The 23,860-nt window shown below is 34.0% G+C and overlaps 1 protein-coding gene across 3 annotated transcripts in view; it reads right to left on the reverse strand.

Annotated features, from left to right (window-relative positions):
- Nucleotides 1-23,860, reverse strand: part of GLS (glutaminase) — an 82,481-nt gene that overhangs the window by 49,755 nt on the left and 8,866 nt on the right. For all 3 annotated transcript variants that reach the window (XM_060106856.1, XM_060106857.1, XM_060106858.1), the window contains exons 2-7: nucleotides 17,767-17,863; nucleotides 17,290-17,411; nucleotides 12,644-12,773; nucleotides 11,835-11,914; nucleotides 8,396-8,559; nucleotides 3,231-3,289 (exon numbers count right to left, since the gene is read on the reverse strand). In XM_060106856.1, coding sequence (XP_059962839.1) covers nucleotides 3,231-3,289; nucleotides 8,396-8,559; nucleotides 11,835-11,914; nucleotides 12,644-12,773; nucleotides 17,290-17,411; nucleotides 17,767-17,863 — 652 coding nt within the window. The remainder of the gene's footprint in view (nucleotides 1-3,230; nucleotides 3,290-8,395; nucleotides 8,560-11,834; nucleotides 11,915-12,643; nucleotides 12,774-17,289; nucleotides 17,412-17,766; nucleotides 17,864-23,860) is intronic.

Consider the following 23,860-nt stretch of genomic DNA (forward strand, 5'->3'; position numbering starts at 1 on the left):
AGTTAAGAAGTTATGCAACAGGTTCCTTCTGTCCAAACTCTCCTTTTTTACATAATCTGCTAAAATCCTTTTGAACATTTGCTCTGCCTCTTCCCCCACTTTCCTGAGGACCACCACCAATCCTACAAAATTATGAAATAAAGAGTCTTACTAAAGATTCTAGTAATTTGTGTGTGGGGGGGGAGGGGGAATAACATGAGGGGAATGTTTTAATAGCATCATAATAAAGTTCTGAATTTTGAAAGAAAAACATAGCCTTAAGGTCATCAGCTAAAAGCTAAAAAACAGAATTCACATCTAATAGCCATGGTAAAATGGCCACACTTTGGGTACTCAAAGTGCAAGCTCCTTGAGAAGAAGCCTAGTTCCTTATGGATAGCAAGCACTGACTAATGTCCAAAGAATGACTGTATACACTCACTGAATATTAGATTGACTTTTAATCCAATAACTGGTATCTTCTGTAAAAGTTAAATTAGGACAATTTATATTGCCTTTTGGACAATATAACTATGCTAGGTAAAGACAAAATGTCATCAAGAGAAATAGCAAACATCTACATTAAAAATGGTAGAGTGAATTTGAATGAATAGCAAACAGAAAATTGGGAGACTTAGCTCAAGGCCAACTCTACTGCTGTTAGAACCTATCCAGTCTGTTTCCTCATCCTATCTATTTACAGAGTAAGAAGGCTGAACTTGAAAACTCCTTCATCCATGGTTTTATTACTTCAATTTCAACTACCAATTCATCAATATTATGTGATCATATAATCTGCAGAGATCACAGATAGGTATTTATAAAAGTTTTGAATTCTTTTTTAGAAAGTCCAAGAAAAGTATTACATTCTGGGACAGTCAGTTTTACACAGAGGTATGTCAAGCTTATCCCTTCAAGATTTAGATGAACTTCATTAAAAAAAAAAAAAAAAAAAAAAACCCAAACCAAAAAAACTCCCATAATTTGTGAAACAACTTCTAAAAATAAAACAAAAAAGGTCAAAGAAACTGACCTTAAATATGAACCATATCCCAAAGCCTCATTTCCAACTGTCAGTAAATTTACAATTTTTCTAAATTTAAAAACACTGATCAAATTTGTAAATACAAGATGACTTAGTTAAATGTTTGCACAGTTGGATGCAACCACACTTATGTTGTGTATGTGTGTTTTTTTAACTGTTTCTGAGTACTCATATTAATGTTGCTCATTGGATAGTTTATGGCTTGTGACTAAACATCGTATCATGATGTGAAATGACCAGACATGCATTTCCCACATGCAGCATTTCAGTGTAGTATATTAAGCCCATGAATCATTAAACAAAAGATGTTTAACTGCATGCAGTTAAGCAAGACTTCTGTTAATCATTTACATATGCCCTTTCTTGAAAATACTATTGGTGTGCTATGTTAATCTTTTTCCAGTGTACGAGTTCTTAAACTGAGATCCATGGGTCTGTGAATTCCCTACAGTTTATATAAAATCATGGTATGTGAACATTTTTTCTGGGAAGACCCAAAAAAGGTTCAGAACCATTCTAGTGGTTTTCTCATCAAGCACGAATACACACATTTTATTATCATAACTTTCTTTACCTCTAACTTACTTGTTCAAATCTGAACAATTATTAATGAGACTTTTCTCTCATCACAGTATTTACTGAATTTCATTGTAAGGGCCCATTTACTGGTGTATACCCCACATTATACTGTAAGTTGTGGCATGACTGTGCCTAGTACATATTCATGTTATTATTTTCTATAATAAACAGTAGTTTCTTTCACCTCAAACTGACAACTTTTCTCTTACGTAAAACAGTGACAACTAGATTATAGTGGGCAAACTGAAAATTTTCATAGCCTAAAATTGGTTACATTAAAAAATAATACTTGGGGCTTCCCTGGTGGCGCAGTGGTTGAGAGTCCGCCTGCCGATGCAGGGGACACGGGTTCGTGCCCCGGTTTGGGAAGATCCCACATGCCGCGGAGCGGCTGGGTCCGTGCGCCATGGCCGCTGAGCCTGCGCATCCGGAGCCTGTGCTCCGCAACGGGAGAGGCCACAGCAGTGAGAAGCCCGCGTACCACCAAAAAAAAAAAAAAAAAAAAAAAAAAATAATACTTGTCTATAATATCTCCATCACTAGAGTTACAAGGATTAAGTGGGCCAGTGCTTATGAAGCATTTGCTCTAAAATAACAACATATATATTCTTAAGATAGTACTCTTCTATTGTAAAGGCTTTTCTCATGAATGAAGAAAAAAATTCATTAAAGTTAAGAGAGGATTTCTAGCATACAAATTAGACGAATTTTTATTAACTGGGCCAAGGGTATAATTTATATTCAAACATTCCTTGTGTAACCAGGGTATCCCATCTTCAGAAATGCATCTACAAAGGCACATAGCTATGTTTTTTTCAAGCATGGAATAGATGTGCACAGATTTACTGAAGAAAGTATATAAATGTTCCAAACACAAATGAAATATAATTGAATACCAATGAAACTTATAATTAGAAATTAAAATCTAAGCAGTATCACAGAATAGAACCATTTTCAAAAACTTATTTCAATACATTAGTGTTTCCAATTATTAAGGCAAACTAGACACTTAACAAAAGAAACAAAACATACCATGTAAACCAAAAAGTAGGAAAATAATATAACTTAATAACTGGAATAAGTTTTATTTAGTTATTACATGATTCAAGTAAAACAAATGAAACAAGTTCAAATGAAAATTGTGATTACAGCTCATGAAAGTATAAAGGACTTGAGAACAGTCAAGAGTAAACGTACTTTGTTTTAACACAAAGTACCAGAACATTTGTCCCTACATATGCTGATGACAAACATCAAACAGTAACATGCTGTTACTTCTGTTTACATCTGTTCATTCTAGAAGAGCCAAAAAGAAGAGAAAGAAAAAAATATTAAAACCTTAAGAAGAAAAACTTCTGTGACTACTGTTCAGAAGAGACTTCTTTTTGAATTTTTGCCAGATCTTCAGGTCAAGAGTAACTGTTGGAATTTATAATGTCATCTGTTTTAAATTTTGTCCTTGAAATTACATGATTTATTTTGAAATAAATAAAAATCCTAACCTTATGCCATACCATTAATTTAACACCAAAAGAAAATTTTTCACATTTCTACATAAATAAGATTCCTCTTTATGCCTTAGTATTTAAAACTTTTACTGGATTAAAAGGAAATGTCAACATTTTACCTTTATTAATGAAGTCACAACAATTGCTCCAGCATTTACCATAGGATTGTGTGGTTTATCTGAAAATATAAAAGCAATAGCATTACTTTAAGTAGCTGATATAATTTTCTGTGATGCACAGGTACTTCCCATGAACATACATCTATTTTCTTTATGTAAGCCATTGTTACAGTTCTTTTTGGGGGTCGGGGGTGGAGAGTGGAGGAGTGCATTAAAGTCAGTTACACATCAAACCAGTAATACACTTCTAAGAAGCTGCTAAAATTATACAGGCAAACAAAGATTCAGGTACAGAAAGACAGTGAATAGTGCTGTAAGAGCACATCCAAATTTCCTAACTCTGCCATTTGATCCTGGGCAAGTAACTGAACTTCACTGTGCCTCAATTTTCCCATCTGTAAACTGGGAGTAATAACAGCACCAATACCTCAGCAAGTCATAATACTTCAATGAATTAAAAAACATGAAATGCTTTGGCACAGCACTAAGCAATCAAATAATATTATTATTAAAAATCACCTTGGAAAAAGCATATCTAGTGTGGACCCAATTTTCCTTTTTTAAAGTATTTTATGTTTATGTATATACATATATATATGCAGAAAATGAAAACAGGTGATACACATAGGATAAAAAGATTACAGGGTATTTAAGTTGTATTCAGCATGCCTTCTATATTTCCTGACAATAAGGATGTATTTCTTGTATAATTACAAAATTACTTAAAATTTAAGTTCATCCAAAATCCTACCTCTTCTAATTCTTACAACAAATAGAATTTCAAATCTCAGCTGATTATACTGTCACTCATAGCACAGCACAAACGTCAAACACAAAACTCTTAGGGCTCTGAAAACATTTATTTGGAAGCATAATTCCTAATCTGTCTGTGGTAGTAATTTACTTCTTTGGGAACAAGTTCTTATCTAACTTGACACATCTAGCAGAATTCATAAGTTATTGCTACATTATTAGTCTCCTTGAATTTTAAGCAAGTTACCTTCTGTGAGATGAGTCTACAGCTAAACAAGGAAATTCTTCAATTTACTATATGACCCAGCAATTCCACTCTCAGGTATGTAACGAAGAGAAATAAAAACATGTGTACACAAAAACTTGTACACAAATGTTCTCAGCAGTATTACTGATAATTGTCAAAAAGTGAAAAATAACCCACAACCCAAACATCCTGCCAAATGGTGAATGGGTAAACAAAATGTGGTACTATTATCCAAACAATGGAATATTATCCAGCAATAAAAAAATGAAGTATTGACATAAGCCACAACATGAAAGCACCTTGAAAACATTATGCTTAGTAAAACAGGCCAGTCATAAAGACCAAATATAATGACTCCATTTATATAAAGACCAAATATAATGATTCTGTTTATATGAAATGTCCAGAACAGGCAAATCCATAGAGACGGAAAGTAGATTACTAGTTTCCATGAGTAGAATAGAAATAGGTATTGACTACTAATATCCCTAATACCTAGGGTATCTTTTGGGAGTGATAAGTGTCCCCAGGGCTTCCCTGGTGGCGCAGTGGGTGAGAGTCCGCCTGCCAATGCAGGGGACACGGGTTCGTGCCCCAGTCTGGGAAGATCCCACGTGCCGCGGAGCGGCTGGGCCCGTGAGCCATGGCCGCTGAGCCTGCGCGTCCAGAGCCTGTACTCCGCAACGGGAGAGGCCACAACAGTGAGAGGCCCGCATACCGAAAAAAAAAAAAGAAGGAAAAAAAAAAAGTGTCCCCAAATTGACTGTGGTCATGGTTGTACAACTCTAAGAATATACTAAAAGCCATTAAATTGTACATTTTGAATGAGTAAATTATGTAGTAGGTAAATTATATTTCAATAAAACTGTTAAAAATGTTTAATTAAAAAAATCAACAATGACAAAAAATTGGGTAACTTAACAGTACACCATTTTCCTCAATATAAGATCAACAATATGATTTAGTAGCTAGCTATGCTTTAAATAGTGTACATTTTGGGTTACCCATGATAATGACAAGTTCCAAAAGTTAAAATAAAACAGTACAGGTATACTATCTAAATAGTACAGTCAGGATTTCACCTATTTCAAATTATGCTAAGGGAAGTCTGCTTTCTTTGAGATCACACAAAATGACAGTAATAGTTGTCACAGAAAAATACTACGCAACAAAAGGGAAGCCAAGAAACAAAAAATTTCCAGTATTATCTATGTAAAAGAAAAACCAAATGCAGACACAGAAATCAAAATATGGAAATCAGGGGCTTCCCTGGTGGCACAGTGGTTGAGAGTCTGCCTGCCGATGCAGGGGACACGGGTTCGTGCCCCGGTCCGCGAGGACCCCACATGCCACGGAGCGGCTGGGCCCGTGAGCCATGGCCGCTGAGCCTGTGCGTCCGGAGCCTGTGCTCCGCAACTGGAGAGGCCACAACAGTGAGAGGCCCGCGTACTGCAAAAAAATAAATAAAATAAAATAAAATTTGGAAATCAGGCTGTGCTAAATTAGTTTACACTCGTATTTGTGTATATTCATGCATCTGTCCTTTCATTTCTTTTTTTTTTGGACGTTATCAGGTTTAGACTCTAGGGCCCTAGGAGGTAGCTAATGTGTGTATTCCAAATGGTACCACATAAACGTGGGCATTTACTATTTTCTAAATCATAAATATTCAGCAAATACTACATAAGCTACATTTAAGATCTTCCGAGAACACTAAAGCATTTCACGGCATGACAGAGCAATTTTCAGATGTAAGCACTGCTCACTCTGACTTTGGCTCAAAAGCCAGACATCTGAACACTTGGAAATACACCAGAGATATTAAAACACCAGCTTTACTGCATTATAAAACCTCAGTCTAAAAGTGGAAATCTCCTTTTCCACTCTGCTCTGCCATAGTCAGAAGGAAAGAACTGAAGGGTTCAGTTTAGAATTTTTAATTTAAAAAGAATTATGACAACAGAAATAACATAAGCTAATTAATAAAGGCTACTATCTGAAGTAATGACATATATTAGCTTAGTATGACAAAATGGACATATGAAATTTTGGGGCATGCTTTTAACTAGAATGCAAAAAATTGATTAATTTTAACAAATATTTATTCTAAGGGAATAAAACAAGCAAAAAATTCTTCCATATTATACCAGAAAAAGCTTTTCAAACTAAGTATATGAACCTTACAAAGATGTGGTTCATGACTGAGGCTGATATTAAAAGAGTAACTACTATAATTTCTTTATCTATTCATTATATTCAGATTAATGTTAATTTATCATCACAATCTTATAAAGTTAGGACAATATTAATATATTTATTTCTTTTAATTTTATAATGCTAGGTAGACACACATGCACATACATACACAGAGTGTAGTTTCACCACAAATTACCCTTGAAATTTTCAATATAAAAAAGACCCACAGGGCTTCCCTGGTGGTGCAGTGGTTGAGAGTCCGCCTGCCGATGCAGGGGACACGGGTTCGTGCCCCGGTCTGGGAAGATCCCACGTGCCGCGAGCGGCTGGGCCTGTGAGCCACGGCCGCTGAGCCTGCGCGTCCGGAGCCTGTGCTCCGCAACGGGAGAGACCACAGCAGTGAGAGGCCCGCGTAATGCAAAAAAAAAAAAAAAAAAAAAAAAAAGAAAAAGACCCACAAACTCTTTTCTTGCTGGGGCTAATCTAAAACCAAGACTCTAGAGCACAGAACCTATGCAGAACTCAAGAAGGAGTGGTATGGTATAGTGACGCCTTCATTTTCCCATTATTTCCCAGATTCCTGGTATTGGCTCAGGCTTGGAAAAAGTCAAAGAATATCAAGGCAAAACCTCTTGTTAAACTTTATATTCAGTTATTACAAAACAGTGCTAAATTCCTGAGTTCTTATTGTGATTTTTTTTCTTATAGACTTAGTGTCAATAAAACGTACATGGCAAAAAAATGTATTACTTACAATGTTAAAGTCATTTACCCCAAGCCTATTTTATTTCTTACCAGTCAATTCACCAGAACCACCTAGTTTATTGAAGTTTGTATTTTTGGGAAAATAGTAATTTTTCTTATAAAACGTTTTATCTTGTGAGAACAAAAATATTCTTTCCATATTAAATCTAGATGTCAGTGAGTTTAATAAATAAGGTACTTCTACATATGATGTCCTTACTGAAGTTGCTAGTTTACAGTAATCTCCATAAAATCAAATGTAGCATCAGGATAGAAAGATTATGGTAAAATAAGTAAGAAAATGCAACTGCCCTCAAAACAAATAGAAAGAGAAGCATAAGAAAGTATCAGTCCTGTAACTTCATTTTAAAAACTCATAAAACAATACTGAGTATAAGGCATATTTTTTATTTTTCATACAGCAGAAAGAAAAAATACAAAAGTATATTTCTCACAACCATTACTGTAATCACTGAATTCCTTCACTCTTGTTTTCTTCAATTCTATTTTAACTTGTCACACAATGAGGAACCTAGCATATGCCTGAAAGATTAAAAAACAGAAACCAATCTATAGGTTGCTGTTTAGATTTAAAACCTCTATCAGATCAAAAGTACTAACTACCTTTGTCCTCCCCTTTTCTTTTGGATTCCTGTAAAGCAATAAGACTTGATAGTTATCCAACTATTTAACACAAGATATTTCCTTCAAATACTAAATGTTATGAAGGAGAAAAAACAAAACACCACCTCAACCAGGGCCACCATTAAAGCTTTTTCTTATGGAAGTTTTCAAATATATACAATATACAAAAGTAGAAAGAAAAGAATATAAGCACGCATGTACCCATCATTTAGCTTCAATGATTACCAACATACAGTAATAATCACATGCATCACTCCCAGCTACACTCCACTGAATTATCTTAAAGCAAATTCCAGACCCTGTGAGACTTTATAAGATATTCCCCTATAGGTGGTTATAAAGTGAAAATCTTACTTCCTGCCTCTGTCTTTTCTCTGGCCCACTTTCCAGTGGTATGAGATGCCTAAAAAATCTGTTTTTTAAAGTAGGTTAACTATCTCTATGGGTTTCACAGAAATTCCATGACAAATGAAAAAGTATCAATGCTTTTAATTTTCTTCTTCTTCGAAAAAAAACTAGTTAGATTTACACAGGAAAATGACGTATTTCTTCTTCCAAGTAACTTTTATATAATTCTTACCATCTTCATTTAAGAACAGTTTGTTGAACCTTAATCCACTTGGCTCTTTCCCAACATATCGATGCACATATTCTGTTCCAAGATCATTAACAGCAATGGCATATTTCAAAGGTTTTACACAGGATTGAAGGCAAAATGGAACTTTGGTATCTCCAATAGAATGCCTATTTAAAAGTAGATTTAAAAAATAATTAAGATCAACTGTGAAAAAATGTAACAATAACTGGAGCTGTTATTTACATGTTAATTCTAATTTATAATGGTTTTCCCATAATTCAACAGCAAGTTTATTTGGATACTGAAGAATAAATATAAGTATGTTTATTTTAAGAGGGATACTGCAATAAAAGGGCAAAGGCTTACAAGTACTCAGGTAATAGACTGGTTCAAAATTAGATAATAAGTAATGTAAAAAGTTGCCTCTGAGGGCAAGAGGGTATGGCCCTCCTTACTCCTATCTGTATTCAATCATACAAAATGAACTAGCCCTTTTAGAAATTAGTCACAATTTTTTTTTACTCATAGCTTTAATCATGGCTAAACTGTGGTTAGTTTTTCAATGGAGCCCAGTTTATTGAATACCACTCTCTGAGACCCTGTCTATAAATGCCTCATCTTGTGAACCATATCTATGGACAATTTCAGCCCCATTAAAAGAAACAGCATCCAGTTTTATAAACCTGATAGCGCTGGCACGAATGGCAATCATTATCACCATGTAGATAAACAACAGAACAAACTAAGATGCAAATGAAATAGAGAATAGGTTTGAAAATGAAAAAACTGTGACTGGCCCCATTATAATGTAAGCTTCACAAGGGCAATGATCTTTGTTTTATTTGCTGAAGTATCCCAGGTGCCCCAAACAATGTTCCAACACATTCCAGGCACTCATTTATTCAAGTGAAATTTATTCACAGTGAAACTGGGCACTACAATGACTACCCCTGGGCAAACAGGGGATTTAATGGAGACATCAGAAAGACACCTTACTTCTAAGTATATGATGGAATATAAATAAATATGTATATATATATAAAAATATATAATATTTTTCCTGTCAAATTTATGAGTAACTTCTAAGTCAGACCATAACTTCAATTTGGCAATCATTCTGAAACCTGACAAAAGCCTGTCTTACTACCTTTGGATTTAAAAATACCTATGTTCTAGCACAAAGTCAAGTTTCTTATCTCTAGATAAGAAAACTGAACTAAAAGAATCATCTCTACACACAAAGTATGTTTAAGAAGAAAAAACACATGTGCAATAATTAGGTGATAATAATTTCTTCCAAATATAAAAATTTCCACTACATGATAAACCATTTCCTCCAAATACAAAAAATAGGAATACCACTCCCTACTGGAATTTGCTCCGTAAGGATAAGCCATGTCTTCTCATGCATTTGTGTCCGTTCATAGCACCCGATATTTAATTCAACACACAAGTGTTTAGTACATTTCACAGGCCCAGATAAGGATAAAAGCCTGTCATAATGTAGAGAACAGTGGACTGGAATTTAAGAGTCCCAGGTGCTAGTTTCACCTCTGCCAGTTTTATACAAACTCTGAGCCTCAGATTCCTTATTATAAGAATGAATGAGGGGCTTCCCTGGTGGCGCAGTGGTTGAGAGTCCGCCTGCCAATGCAGGGAACACGGGTTCGTGCCCCGGTCCGGGAAGATCCCACATGCCATGGAACGGCTGGGCCCGTGAACCATGGTCGCTGAGCCTGCGCGTCTGGAGCCTGTGTTCCGCAACGGGAGAGGCCACAACAGTGAGAGGCCCACGTACCGCAAAAAAAAAAAAAAAAAAAAGAATGAATGAGCCAAACCACATGCCTTTTTTTTTTTTTTTTTTTTTTTGCGTTATGCGGGCCTCTCACTGTTGTGGCCTCTCCCGTTGTGGAACACAGACTCCGGACGCACAGGCCCAGCAGCCATGGCTCACGGGCCCAGCCGCTCCGTGGCATGTGGGATCCTCCCGGACCAGGGCACGAACCCGTCTCCCCTGCATCGGCAGGCGGACTCTCAACCACCGCGCCACCAGGGAAGCCCCACATGCCTTTTTTTTCTTTTTGCGGTATGCGGGCCTCTCACTGTTGTGGCCTCTCCCGTTGCGGAGCACAGGCTCCGGACGCGCAGGCCCAGAGGCCATGGCTCACGGGCCCAGCCGCTCCGCGGCATATGGGATCCTCCCAGATCGGGGCACGAACCCGTATCCCCTGCATCGGCAGGCGGACTCTCAACCACTGCGCCACCAGGGAGGCCCCCCACATGCCTTTTTTAACTGTAAATATTTGAGGAAGATTAAGTAGTAAAAAATAAAAGGATCACTTACAATGAAGGCACTTAAGAGAGACAAATTTTAATAAATGGGTGGAAAAGCTTTAACTGGCACATTATCTTGAAAAATAAAATCTAAAATTATATGGCTAAATGACTTGTAGTTTTAACAAAATTTAGGATAAAATTGTATCTCTGATATAAATTCATCAAGCTATATACACCTCGGAGTTGTATATCTCATTTTATTTAAGTTATATTTTAATGAAAAAAAAATAATTACCTTAGTAAAAGCAAAGAAAAAACCAGAAAGATTATACCTCTGAGCTAAAGTCTTCCAAGGAGTAAAAAAATATTGATTTTTCTTTTTTCGGCATAATTTTTCTGACTGATAAAACCAAATTACAACATGATAAGAAATCTTATGTCTGACTCAGCATAATAAAAAAGGTCATGCTTAAAAAAATATTTCAGAACTCTGTCCATTTTTCCAAGGGCCTCTCATAATTTACTTTTCTTTTAACTGACTTTTTAAATCAAATCATTCTCTTTGAAGTGCCCTCATATTGTTATCCTTTTTATAATTCTGCTGGATCATCAAATGTCAGTGGTTATGCCTGGAGTGTGAGTACATCACAAAGATCACCTTCATAGACTTCATGAAATCCTGTGTCTTTTGAAAATGACTGATGGGTAAGAGACTATATTACATTATATTGCCTTAACTACCATGCTAATCATATAAGCAGCAAGAGGAACAAAGATAATGACAGGATAGGTAACCCATGTTAAGCCAGGAAAGGTGAACTAATTTTATTAGTGGTCAGTTCATTAGTGAATAATTTCATGTTCTGCCAAATCCACTTTTCCTAAGTAAATGTGTAACTGTAGTTCCTTGAACGGTAAGCATTCAAGTAACAAGACTACAACTGTGAATAAGATAGATGAAATGCCTCACAAAATTTAGTATAAGGTATTGTTTCAGTTGAGTTTTCTAACTTAAACTAAAATCTAAACTTCTTTAACTTCTTGAATTTTTGTCAGGTCAGGGGGCTAATTACTATTACAGAAGAGGCTCCTCTCTACCTCATGTTCAGTGTTATGCAAAATTTAAGGCTTAGAGTTGGTTTTGATGGATCTGAAATAAACTTACCTCTGTCCATCTACTGTACAAACGGACACACCCCACAAATCAGGACTGAACTTGGCTAACTGAGGAATATAATCTGCAACCTATCCAAAACAATGGAAAGAAATGAACAGATATAATATAGGCAAATAGTATTTTCTACCAAAAAAGTGATCTCAATTTAGCTTCTACCAATGAACAGTTATTTTATAGTACTCAGTGGCTTTGTAGTCTTTTATAACAATATTCATAAAAACTAAGGGCACAACAGACTTGAGGATTACAAGTGAAATCTAAGTGACTTCTCTCAGTCTCCATCACCTACTATGTTTTCCAATGCATTCTGTCTTCCTAAAAAAGCACAGTCTAAAAGAGGAACTAGGACTTGATTTTTTTTTTTAAGGGAAACAAAATTTCTTTAATCAGGGTCATGCTAATAGGGTTTCATTACCTAAAAACTTTCAATATGGAGAATAAATAAAATAGTGCTTATATTATGTAGAGGATTTTAAAAACTGGGAACATTTTATTTAATGTTCAAGGATATCATACCTGCAGAAATTCCCAGTAAGCTACTTTTTAATTAATTAAAAATTTAGAAGACATCTCAATCATTTGAAAATCAAAAAGAACTCTTAAGCTTAGATTTCTTTTTAGCCAAAATAACAATTAAGTTAACTATCTGAAATATTTTAAAAGCACTTACTCCAGTGGCTCCACTTAAATTTCTTAATTAGCAAAACACAAAACTACACAATTTTACTCTCTACCTCAAGTTTAGTTGAATTTATTAAGTGATAGGCTTAGGAAAATATTCACATCAAAAACGTTACCTTTCCTCCAGACTGCTTTTTAGCACTCTCATATAACTCATCAATGTGTGAAGTAAAAGACATAAAGTCAGGAATGACAAACTTTCTTCGAAAGGCTTGTGTCAACAAAACAATGTTGCTTTGAACACATCTGTGGAATATGAGAAAAAAATTAATAGACTGGGTACCTTTCAAATATTATTGCTTGCTAATAATAACAATATTAATCAGGAGAATATTCAAACAATAAAGAAATTCAACATTTTAAACGACAAACTAAATTCTATAAATTATACTCTTTCTACATTATTTTCTTTCCTTCAAGCAGCCTTTCATGTAGCTGCTTGTAAGCTGCTGAACAAGTTAAAGAAATAAATTAGCCTAAAAACTGTGTCAAAGATTAAAACAGCAGAGCATTCCACCAGATTAAGTACCAAGACCATCTAAAAACAAGCTTTTCAGCCTACCAGAGTTGATAAGCATTCAGCATGACATTTGGTTAACAAAAATCAGACTTGAATATATAGTTGAGATCCTGTTTATTCTTCCATGAAATAACCTCAGACATATATCCTTTAATTTCTACGTATTACTAGTATTTCACAAAAAAATAAACATTTTGTATTTTAATATATTTTTCCTAAATTACATTTTGAAAAATTTGCATTTCTAAGCTAAAAAAAAGGGAAATAATACCAACTTCGTTTAGTCAGATTTGTCTCTTATATGAAATACTTATTAAAATGCTGATAAAAATAATGTATAACTTTAAAAACTATATACAGTAGTATAATAATTTTATATTATTTGAATCACCAAAAATGTTAAATTACATTATTCTCTTCACTGTAAGATGTGTATATACATTGTAGAATAAAATTGTTTCACTGTTAAAAATTATTTAAAAGATATGGTAAACCATCTGGATGGGAAAGCATGAAATCTAATGATTTGAACCAATATTCTACTTTGTTTTAAAAAGGATTCAAGCTAGAAAATCAATTTATTAACGTAACCTTAAAGAGTTTAAAAATAGGTAACAGCCAGCCATATACTCTAAACTCATCTTAAGAGAGTCTCAGAAACTTAGTAATAGAATAGTTAATTGATAGAGGAAGACATTTGCAGACCTGAGCATCAAGCCATAATACCAACTTAAGACTAAGCCCATAACAGACTAAAAAGTACTAAGTTTCAAGTACTATTTATCCTGCTTAACCCTCAAAACAAGAACACTATGAGAAGATGATTTCCCCACTTTACAGATAAGAAAAATCTGTGTTTAACTTGCAAGTAAATAACATGCACTAATTATAAATGGAGAGTCGGAAAAGTAGACACTCTCGGTATTTCTTTTTCAATCCATGGTAAATGATAAATTTTTATATCTCAGTATATTAATTCAAGTTGTTCTAAATTAAACATCAAATTAGAATTAAAAGCCAGCTATCACACTTTAACTATTAATAAAAATCCAGAATATATACTCAGTTGGTCAACATAAAATTAAACACTGATTTAAAATAAGTTATTTTCAGTGATAAAGATGTGTTTCAGTTACAACATGAAAAAGTTACAGTCCTAATTTCCATTATTAATCTACAGACGTAGAAATAATTGACATCCAAGAGATAACAAATATTTACTTCAATAACCTTTGATAAATTTTGACATAGTTTCAATGTTAATCTAATAAATACTTTTTGCCATTGACTTAATATTTAATATGCTCCAAACAGCAATTCAACTTGCACGTGAGTTGCAAGTAATATATAACAAAAGACACATTTCTCAGCAGAAAGAAGTTAGGACAATTCCTGACCTTAAATCACTATATCTGTATCAAATCAAATCTACATGCCCCCTTTTTCAAGAAGTATTACATTAGAAAATATGAGGACTGCCAAACAAACATAAATTATTAACCTTACTAACTATTTAACTACTGAAAATTAAACAGCACTTTTAAAAGGAGGCTTTATCATTGACAATATTGTACAGTCAGTGAAACTGGGATTTTTTGTTTTTGTTTTTGCTCTATCAGAAGGTGCTCATAAAGCTGTGCTAACAGCCTTCACTGGTGAATTACTATGGCCAACCAAGGCAATACCATTCAAAAGAGTGTCTAGCTGCACGCTGATGAACAAACTGTAATGTTTTTCTTGGGAGTTACTTTAATATAGATGTCATGAATCTAAGTAGAAAATCAGAAGGGATATAAAGCGACCTGAGGAGGAAGTGCTTATGCTTTTCAACAGTCACATCTTTCTCATGCTTTGTTCAGTTTTCTCATCTGTAAACTGGTAATAATAATTTTTCTTTCCTTCTTTACTTAAATGTTTAGGGTTAGCGACTGTAACGCACATCAATGTTTTATAAAGTATCTCACATATAATTTTTCATTAGTAAAATAACATAGTGGATAAGAATTTTTTAAGAAAGAGCAAATACAAAGACTACCACTCATTTCCTCCAAAACAAAAAAGATAAAAAAATTATGATCACACAAAAAAATACTTCTAATATTTATATGGCTAAAAATGCATGAATAAATAAGGTATTCCTTTTCAACACAAATTTTCTACTTCTATTGAGATTATTAGCATTAAAAACAATTGATTATCTAGATAGGTACAGGCAGTCTCCAACTTTCAAATAGACCATGCTCCAGAAAGTACGCATAGAACTCATCTTCCCATTCAGAAAAAATTCTACATATTAGTTGTTTCTCAGATTACCCTCAAAGGCTAAATATATTAAGCAACAATGTATTTTAGGTAAAATATCAACACATTGACTTCAATCAAATCTTTCCACTTTCCTTTATAAATTATTTCTTTGGGAAGATGAATTCCATTGTACCCACCTGCATGGAGGTGAGATTATTTCTGGCAACACTAACTAGAAAACTTCTCATTTTGAAAACAGAGAAAAAACTTCTCTGAAGCAATCACCGTTCCAGGTGACCTTTAAAGGTTAATAGTCAGAGGTTTTGAATCACCTCATTCTAGGGATGAAAAGAGAAATCATATGCCTATAGACGTAAACTTTTCCACTGCTTGTTCACATATACCACTAAGCATTTGTCAAGTTGGGAACTGCCTATATTACAATCATCAATTTTTTAAAAAAATTGGATTAGTGTTTAAAATAATGCTAATTGTTATTTTTTAATATACTTATAGGTAGAAAATTTTATGATTGTTTCCTGGCTTCATACTCAGTGTATTTAAATTACTTTCAATTTCATATTTAAACAGAGCAATATGTTTATGAAGCACAAAAGAAACTTGACCAGTACTAAAAAGGTATAAAATACTGCTTTCACTTAGGAATTCCAAAGCAATTCCTTATACCCATTATCAACAGACCTACCTACCAACTCTCTGACAACTTCATTCTCAGATATACCAAAATAACTCCCCAGAAGGCACCACAATCAAGATACTTTGCACAGATAGTTCATGAACACTAAAAATAAAATAATCTTTACTGCAAAGGCACAGCTAACTAGAAGTGATTTCCTTCCCTTCACAAAGAAACAGGCTCTGAAGATTCAAAATTCCTAACACCAATTCCAACATGGAACTGAAATCTGCACTTAATAACGTCGGCTGAGTTCACAGAATCAAGAACCTTGTGGTGAAAAGACAGAGACCTAAAATTGCCAGCAGTGCTTCACAGTATGCCAAGATACTTGGGAGGATCTCAGTTAAATACTTATACCTTCAGATGACTTAATATTCCAGGATATTCCCAGGAGACATCTAGAACAAATCATCTAGCCCCCAAAAGACAATAAAAGAAAAAATAAATAAAAATGCATACATACAAATAAACTTTCAAGGTAGATGCTGGAATTCTTTGGATCTATTCCAACCTAAGCCTGTGGTCTGGAAAAAGCCAATATCTTACAGTAGTGTTTACAGTTTTATACTAGTTTTCATTTAATTTTAGTTGTAAAATACCATTTACCTCCTTGGGATCCATGACAAACTTGCTGTCTATTAAATCATTAAGCAATCAGACTAGTAGGAACATATTAATGAAGATAAATAATAAAGATATGCAAATATAAGAAAGTCAAAATAAATATTCTCATTCAACCAAATCAAGGCATACATGTCAAAAGTTAGCATTAAGTTTTTAAACATTATGAAAAAAACAAAAATAGCCAAAAGCCTATGTAGTAATATGTCTGAAGAGAGGAGAGAAGCAGACAACAGAGACATATAAAACCAATGAATATAGGCTGCCTGAAGCCTTCTCATTTTATGGTGTCATCTAGAACACCTTGTAGGCAAGAACAGAGACCACGCTGAGAAAGGCTGCAAGATACGCAGATGAATTAAGAGATCAATTTAAACCATGACAGGACAAAGAGTGTGCTCTGTTCAAACCGAATGCAGTCTCCAGGTACTATAAATTGGAAACATCCATGGCTACGTTTCCTCAGAACAGTTTCAAAGTATATTCTTAGCCCCAATGTATTATAGAACTTTAATGTGCACCAAAGTTGTTCCAAACAATTTATGTTTTAAGTCCCCTCCCCCCTTTTTTTCAGTTACACAGGAAGCACTGGCCTTCAAAGATGCAATTTTGTTTTAAAAGAAAAATCACCATATAGCATAGCAAGTGACCATTAAAGGTTTGGCAGAAGTTTTTACTTTTTAAAAAGATCTTTGTCTAGCATGACACCATCTGATGTTGTTTGAAGAGTTAATCTTAACATATCCATACACTCTTTCAACCTGGGATCAGACGTTCGCAATCCTGTAGATTTGAGTGCCTGTTTTTAAAAAAATAAGACTTTGTAAATACATAGTGCAAATAAGGTATATGCTTATTCCAACTACAAGTTTTTAATTCCTGTATATAAAAACTTCTACACAAGACCTGAATATGTATATGGCATTTTAGTGTCACTAATACCCACTTTCTGGACAAGTTTCTCATTGTTTCTTTCATTTTCTTTCATTGATTACCTTGAAATGAGCATGATGAAAATTTGAAAATAAGAGAAACAGTGTCAGTCAGAATCTACACGTCAGATGACCTTTAAGACTACATTTCAATATTACCATATTATTGATTCAGTGTTACTGATTTTTAAAAAGTGAAGATAAAAAAATATAAAAACTTACTGTAATAAATTTATGAACAGGTATTTTCTCTTGTCCTTCTGCGATTGTATAGAATAGCAAATCTTCCAAGCTAGGTAACAGACCCTGCTTTATTTTACTAAAGGGGGAAAAAAGAAGAAAAAATTAACCCTTATGTGAACATTCAAGTGGATTTTAGCTATATCCATTTAAAAATAATCACTGAACCAGACTACAGTTGAGTTGATCTATTCATCAAGACCTACTATCGTAATAAATGCTGATTTACCAAAATCAAACAGTATTACTGAAACCGCACTGAAAAACAAGTTTAAAAAATGATTCATTAATTAATACAGATATCTTTTAATCCCAAGTTTTAAAATCTTGAGTACTATTTCTAGTGGTGCTAATGCCTAGCCATCTGTTATGCTAATACCTTCCTGTACAGCCTAATACAATCACCCAGTACTAATTATGGAGCCTAGCAAATGCTCAGGTAAGAGTCAATACTTTGTTCTCTTGTTGCTATTGTTTTTTAATATGATGACTATACATATATATTGTTCAAATAGTTAACCTGATTGTAAATCTGGGGGAGAGAACAATTAAGTACTGGACAGTGAAGACTAGTGCATAAGTCCTTGAATCCTGGCTACAATACTTACTAGCTGAGTCACCTTGGATAAATTAATTAACCTTTCTGTTAATCAATTTCCTCATCTGAGAAAGGGAGATAATAGGGCCTACCTCACAGGGTTCTTGTGAGAATCAGTTGACTTAATACATTCAATATCTTTAGAGCACTACCTGGCAGTGAGTAAGTACTCAATTGTTGGTAGTTGTAGTTACTATTTCTAAAGTGACCTAGGTTTTTTCATGTACAGCTCAAATGCCACAAATCACAAAGACTGTTAGAATAAAAATTTTACCATAAAAATACATTAAAATCTAGTATAAAGTGCTATGATTAACCAAACTTTTAATCAAGAAAAATTTTTTCCTATCCATTGAAAAGCTTTCAGGTAAACAAACTATAATGAACCCATTTAATGTCTTCTTTTTGGGGGGCTCTGAAACTGAAATGAACACATTTCAATATTCTGAACATCTATGACTGTCATAAGAATTATAGTGATGTTATAAGAATTTTAGATCTAGGGCAGACCAATCCCCTCTCCATCCATCACTATTTATTAAAATCAAAGGTAGAAATATATATGTGTGTATGTATAGAATGTGTATATATATAAAATCTCTGGAAAGACTTTACCTGTATTTCAAGAAAGAGAAAATTACAGAGTGGTCCATATATTTCTAACTTAAAAGACAACAGAATACAGTGTTGTTTCACAGAGCATGTACATTTACATATGGACATATAAAATTTCTCCTAAAAGGCACATTAATGTTGGCATTAATATCATTCATACTTGTTTTCAAAGCTGTTACACCAACTTTTAGTTCTTAAAGTCAACCCTAAAGTATAGGAATTTCATACTAATGTTTAAAAAAAAACACTAACACATAGGATTATTGTAATTTAATGATATATCCCGGATATATAAATATTCCCTGAAACAATTTTGGCTCTTAAAGAACTTTTAAAAATGTATTTGGGATATTTTAATAATAAGAGTTAAAATTTATTGATCACTTTTGTTAAGTACTCTGCTGTTTTACATTCGTTCCAAGTTAATCCCTCCAATGATGTCATAACAGAAGGTACCATTATCCAAAATATAGTATGGCTCCTGGTACACAGTAGAAGCTCAATTTATTCATTATTTGTTAAAAACAATGACTAACTCTATCCCCATTTCACAGAGGCTCAGACAGGTCAACAAACTTCCCAAGACTGCAAAGTGGCAGAGATATAGTTAGAACCTCTGTTTCTCTGAATCCAGAGTCCAAACTATATACCACTACAGTTTTACTGGCTCTCAAAAGTACTAGCTAGTTATTACTTTTATAAGGTACAATTTTTCTAGGTTTTACCCTGATCTAAAACCATTAAACAGGATTCAACAATACTGATGACTTAATATAATACATTTAAAGAAAAATTGAGCCAGCTGTCAAAAACAATCAGTGGAAAATAACATACCAATTATTTACAGAAAGTGGTTTGTCAAATAAACTTCAGATACTGGTAGTTTATCACTTTAAAAAACTGCAGAATAAGCTTTCTATGTATTTATCACACTAGTAAATGGTATTTGTTTTGCCTAAAAGCTATATAAGTAACATAAAATATACACCTCTTTAGCTTATGGTACATAGGGCAAAAAAATTAAAATGACCATGTTTACTTCCACAGCTAGCAAAAAAAGGTAAATATTTACTTGCTTTTGGAGAAGAGACTAATTTTTATCCATAGGAGAGAGATTTAAGTCATCCCTCAAAAATATGCTCGCAAAATAAAATGTTCAAAATTGATTTTAAAAAAAGTACTACCAATCTCAGCATGTAAAAGCTCAGACTCTGATTTGAGAATGAGTTCACTTCAACAGCCTGGTGAACAAATGAACAGATTCTCCCCAAACAATACACAGAAATTATTCCAAAGGCCTTTCTTGGTATTACCCCCTTTTCTTTCCCCAAATTTAATATGGTTTTGTGGCAACGCGTCATGATAACACATTTTGCTCTTAAAATTCAAAAGCTAAAAATTATAGTTTTCAGACTATATAGTAACTAGGATATTCTTGAGAAGTATTTAAGTTTTAATGACAAAAAAAAAGACTATAACAGGCTTTCAAATTGTAATATCAACAATTGTTGATAAGCCCTCAGATTCCCTAAGGAAAAACATGAATGGTTATGACACTCAGCAACTAAAATGGGACATACATAAAAGATTAGTAAATCCAAAGTACAGTCCTTGTTCCATACCTTTTTATTCCTTCCCTTTTATTCTCCCTCATTTTCTTTCTAATTTCTGCCTTTAAGATCTTTTCACTGCCATTTTGTTCCTTCTTTTACCCATTCCTTCTCCTGCTTTACCCTCACAAAATACCTGCCTACAACACAGAAATGATTTCTTTAAAAAAAAAAAATCCCATGCATTTAACTGGCATCTATAACATGTAGAGCATTATAGTAGTCATTACTTACAGTCTAAAAGGGAAATAGAAGACATACATCATGAGGAATTACAAGAAAGAAACAATGGGATCCAATCACTGGAAAATTACTTCACTGTGGACTAATAAGGTAAAGTTTTAGGAGAGGTGGAATTAAAGCTAGACTTGAAAGATGGGCAGAAGCTGGAAATATGGCAACAGAAGAGGATTTCCGGCCAAGGAAACAGAATGACCACAGCAATGAAGGTAACCATTCACTGGGTATTCACAAAGAACAGCGAACTGCTAGAGCACAGTATATGTGAATTAAGGTGCCTGTTTCCACCCATAAGCTGTTAAAATATCTAATTTTCAGGGTTGAGAGAGACCTATATAAATCAACCAATAAATGAAGAGACTACCAAAAATTTACATGTGGAGTTTAAATTCAGGGGCAATTTCTGCAAACATGAAAAGAGACACTGTCTTTGATTACTGATCAACCAGTTTCCCAATACCAAAGGACAATTAAAACTCCTCAGTCTGATATTCAGTTTATAATTTGGCTTGGTACTATCTATTCTATCAAAATTTTCTAAGTAAAAAACTGTACTATCAAATGAAAGGAGGAAAATGAACTGCAAAATGAGAAGAGGAAAAGAAATGGAAACTAACTATATTGTCTTATTGTTAAATAACGTTTCATATTACTTGACCTTTCCAAACTATAAAGGCTGGAGTAATGTCTGTCTTTTTTTTTTTTTTTGTCAACTCCATAAAACTTAAATGTGTAATATAGTGTAATGTGGTAAACCTATTAGATAATCAAAAACTTTCAACTAGCTTAAAAAAAATGATGCTCACTGATAGAATAAAAAAGAATGCTTTGGTGTTTTTACTTATGTCTTCGTTTTAAAACAATGATCTTTAAAAAATATCTGGAGTTGTTTTTAAATCAGTTTATCATTTTGATTTTCAGAGTGATCTGATTGATAGAAAGTGTCCATCAACACCAGTAAATTAGCAGATTAAACCTGTGAGGTTGAAAGTTGAATTGATGGTGGCTGACCATATACCATTGTAAGTCTGACAAAGTGATAAATTCTGCTCAATCTCTAAATCATTTTGCCCAAGGCTAATTATTGGGGAATTTAAAAACAAAATCTTACATCTTTTAAAGTTTTATTGTTAAAAAAGGACTTTCTGTTGTTTCATCTTATAACTTCAGGTGATAAAGCAAAGTGGGTAAACTGTCCCCTATTTTACAGATAAGGACAGAGTCTCAAAGTCAAGCAATACGTATGTCCAATGTCACACAACTCTTAAGTGACTGGGCCAGATTTAGTCCTAGAAAGCCAGTACTTGGTTCCTAATCCCAGATTCCTCCTGCTATGCCACACCGGCTGTGCTGAGTTGTTACACTCCATTTTAGGAGGACTACCTGGAGTTTATTCAGAATAATCAAAGATGAGACTCCTTACATATTGAAGAATTTCTAACCAAAATGCTAATAGGGGAATTACTTATGTTAGATGACTAAACTGTTATTCTGCCTTGTTGAAATTGTACCTTGTACAAAGCAAGGATGAGATTATATTAAATTAGTGCTGCTGTTTTGGCTGGACTTTATTTAAATTTATTCAAGAGCAAGTCAAAGTAAGAAACATAAAAGCCAGCTTTACGTAAGGAAGTGGCCAGGTTGTCCACATCAGCTGATGGCAATTTGTCCACGTATAGAGCTTTAGAAGTCTAACCCAGGGGGACAGTCTGCCTGACTCTGATGGAAGAATGAGGACCTGGGCAGATCAAGTCCCTAAGGTCCAATTCTGTTAGTCCTTCCAACCTTGTATTCCTTCAGTCAAGTATCTGTTAACAACTCATTCTAGTTGTAAAAATACAGATGTGTGAACTCTGTTACTGCAATCACTTTGATATCACACTAGAGATGACTTCTTCAAAATAACTAAAATATATAGGTAGAAGTTAACAAAAGGCAGACCAGCTACACATAAGGAAAAACAAAACAGCTCTGAAAATGGAATGGGCTGCCTTCAAAGGGACTAAATTCTCTTGTCAAGAAGTATTCAAGCAGAGATGAATAACAACCTGTAGGGAGTATAACAGAAGAGAAAAAACCTGCAGCTGTGGAGATGGGTTTTTAAGGTCTCTTCGAATACTGAACCTAAAAAAGTAATCAATTCAATAAAGTACTTTATTATTCTCCTAATATTGGAAGAAAAAACACAATAAGTCCTAATATTGTATGAACTTGGTTAGGTCATTTAATACCTGTAGCCAGTTTATAAAATATGTAAAATGAGGTGGAACTAGATGTCTTTAAAGTCACTTCCAACTCTAATTCTCAGTTTTTGAGCTGCTCAAAATAGATGTCCTCCTAAACTCCTATACTAAAGATCATAAACTTTACTCACTCAGGACCTATGTAGACATAAAGGATCTATAGATACATATTTTACATATAAAGCTTAATTATCTGGGTTCTTTAAAAAAGTAACGGGAGTACTTAATACCACTGAACTGTACACTTAAAAACGGTCAAAATAGTAAATTTTATGCCACATTAATTTTACCGCAAATTTTTTTTAAAGCTAAGGGGAATTAGATATAGAAGGTGAAAGTGGGGGAAAATAGCTAAAGTGGGCACATGGAGGCCAAGAACAAAATGTAGCAACTGATACAAGATACAAAAATCCACAGAAGAACCAGCCATTCAAAACAGAACCAATCAGAGTATGAGAGAACACCTTACACAAATAAATACATTTCAGTGCAGGGGCCACTAACAGCAAACTACCGCAATGGCCACAGGTTTTTGTAAATCAAGTTCTATTGCAAGACAGCCATGCCTACTCATTTACCTATTGTCTATGACTTCTTTACTACAACAGCTGATCTGAATAGTTTTAACAGACCAGATAGCTTGTGAAGCCAAAAATATGTACTATTTGACCCTTCAGAGAAAAAGTTTGCCAATACTTGTCTTAGAACATCACTGTATTTTAGCACAGTACAGTAGCACCCCCTTACAGTAAACCTAAGTTGAACAAGAA

The sequence above is a fragment of the Mesoplodon densirostris genome, chromosome 8, assembly GCF_025265405.1.
Source record: "Mesoplodon densirostris isolate mMesDen1 chromosome 8, mMesDen1 primary haplotype, whole genome shotgun sequence".
Taxonomy (NCBI): Eukaryota; Metazoa; Chordata; class Mammalia; order Artiodactyla; family Ziphiidae; genus Mesoplodon; species Mesoplodon densirostris.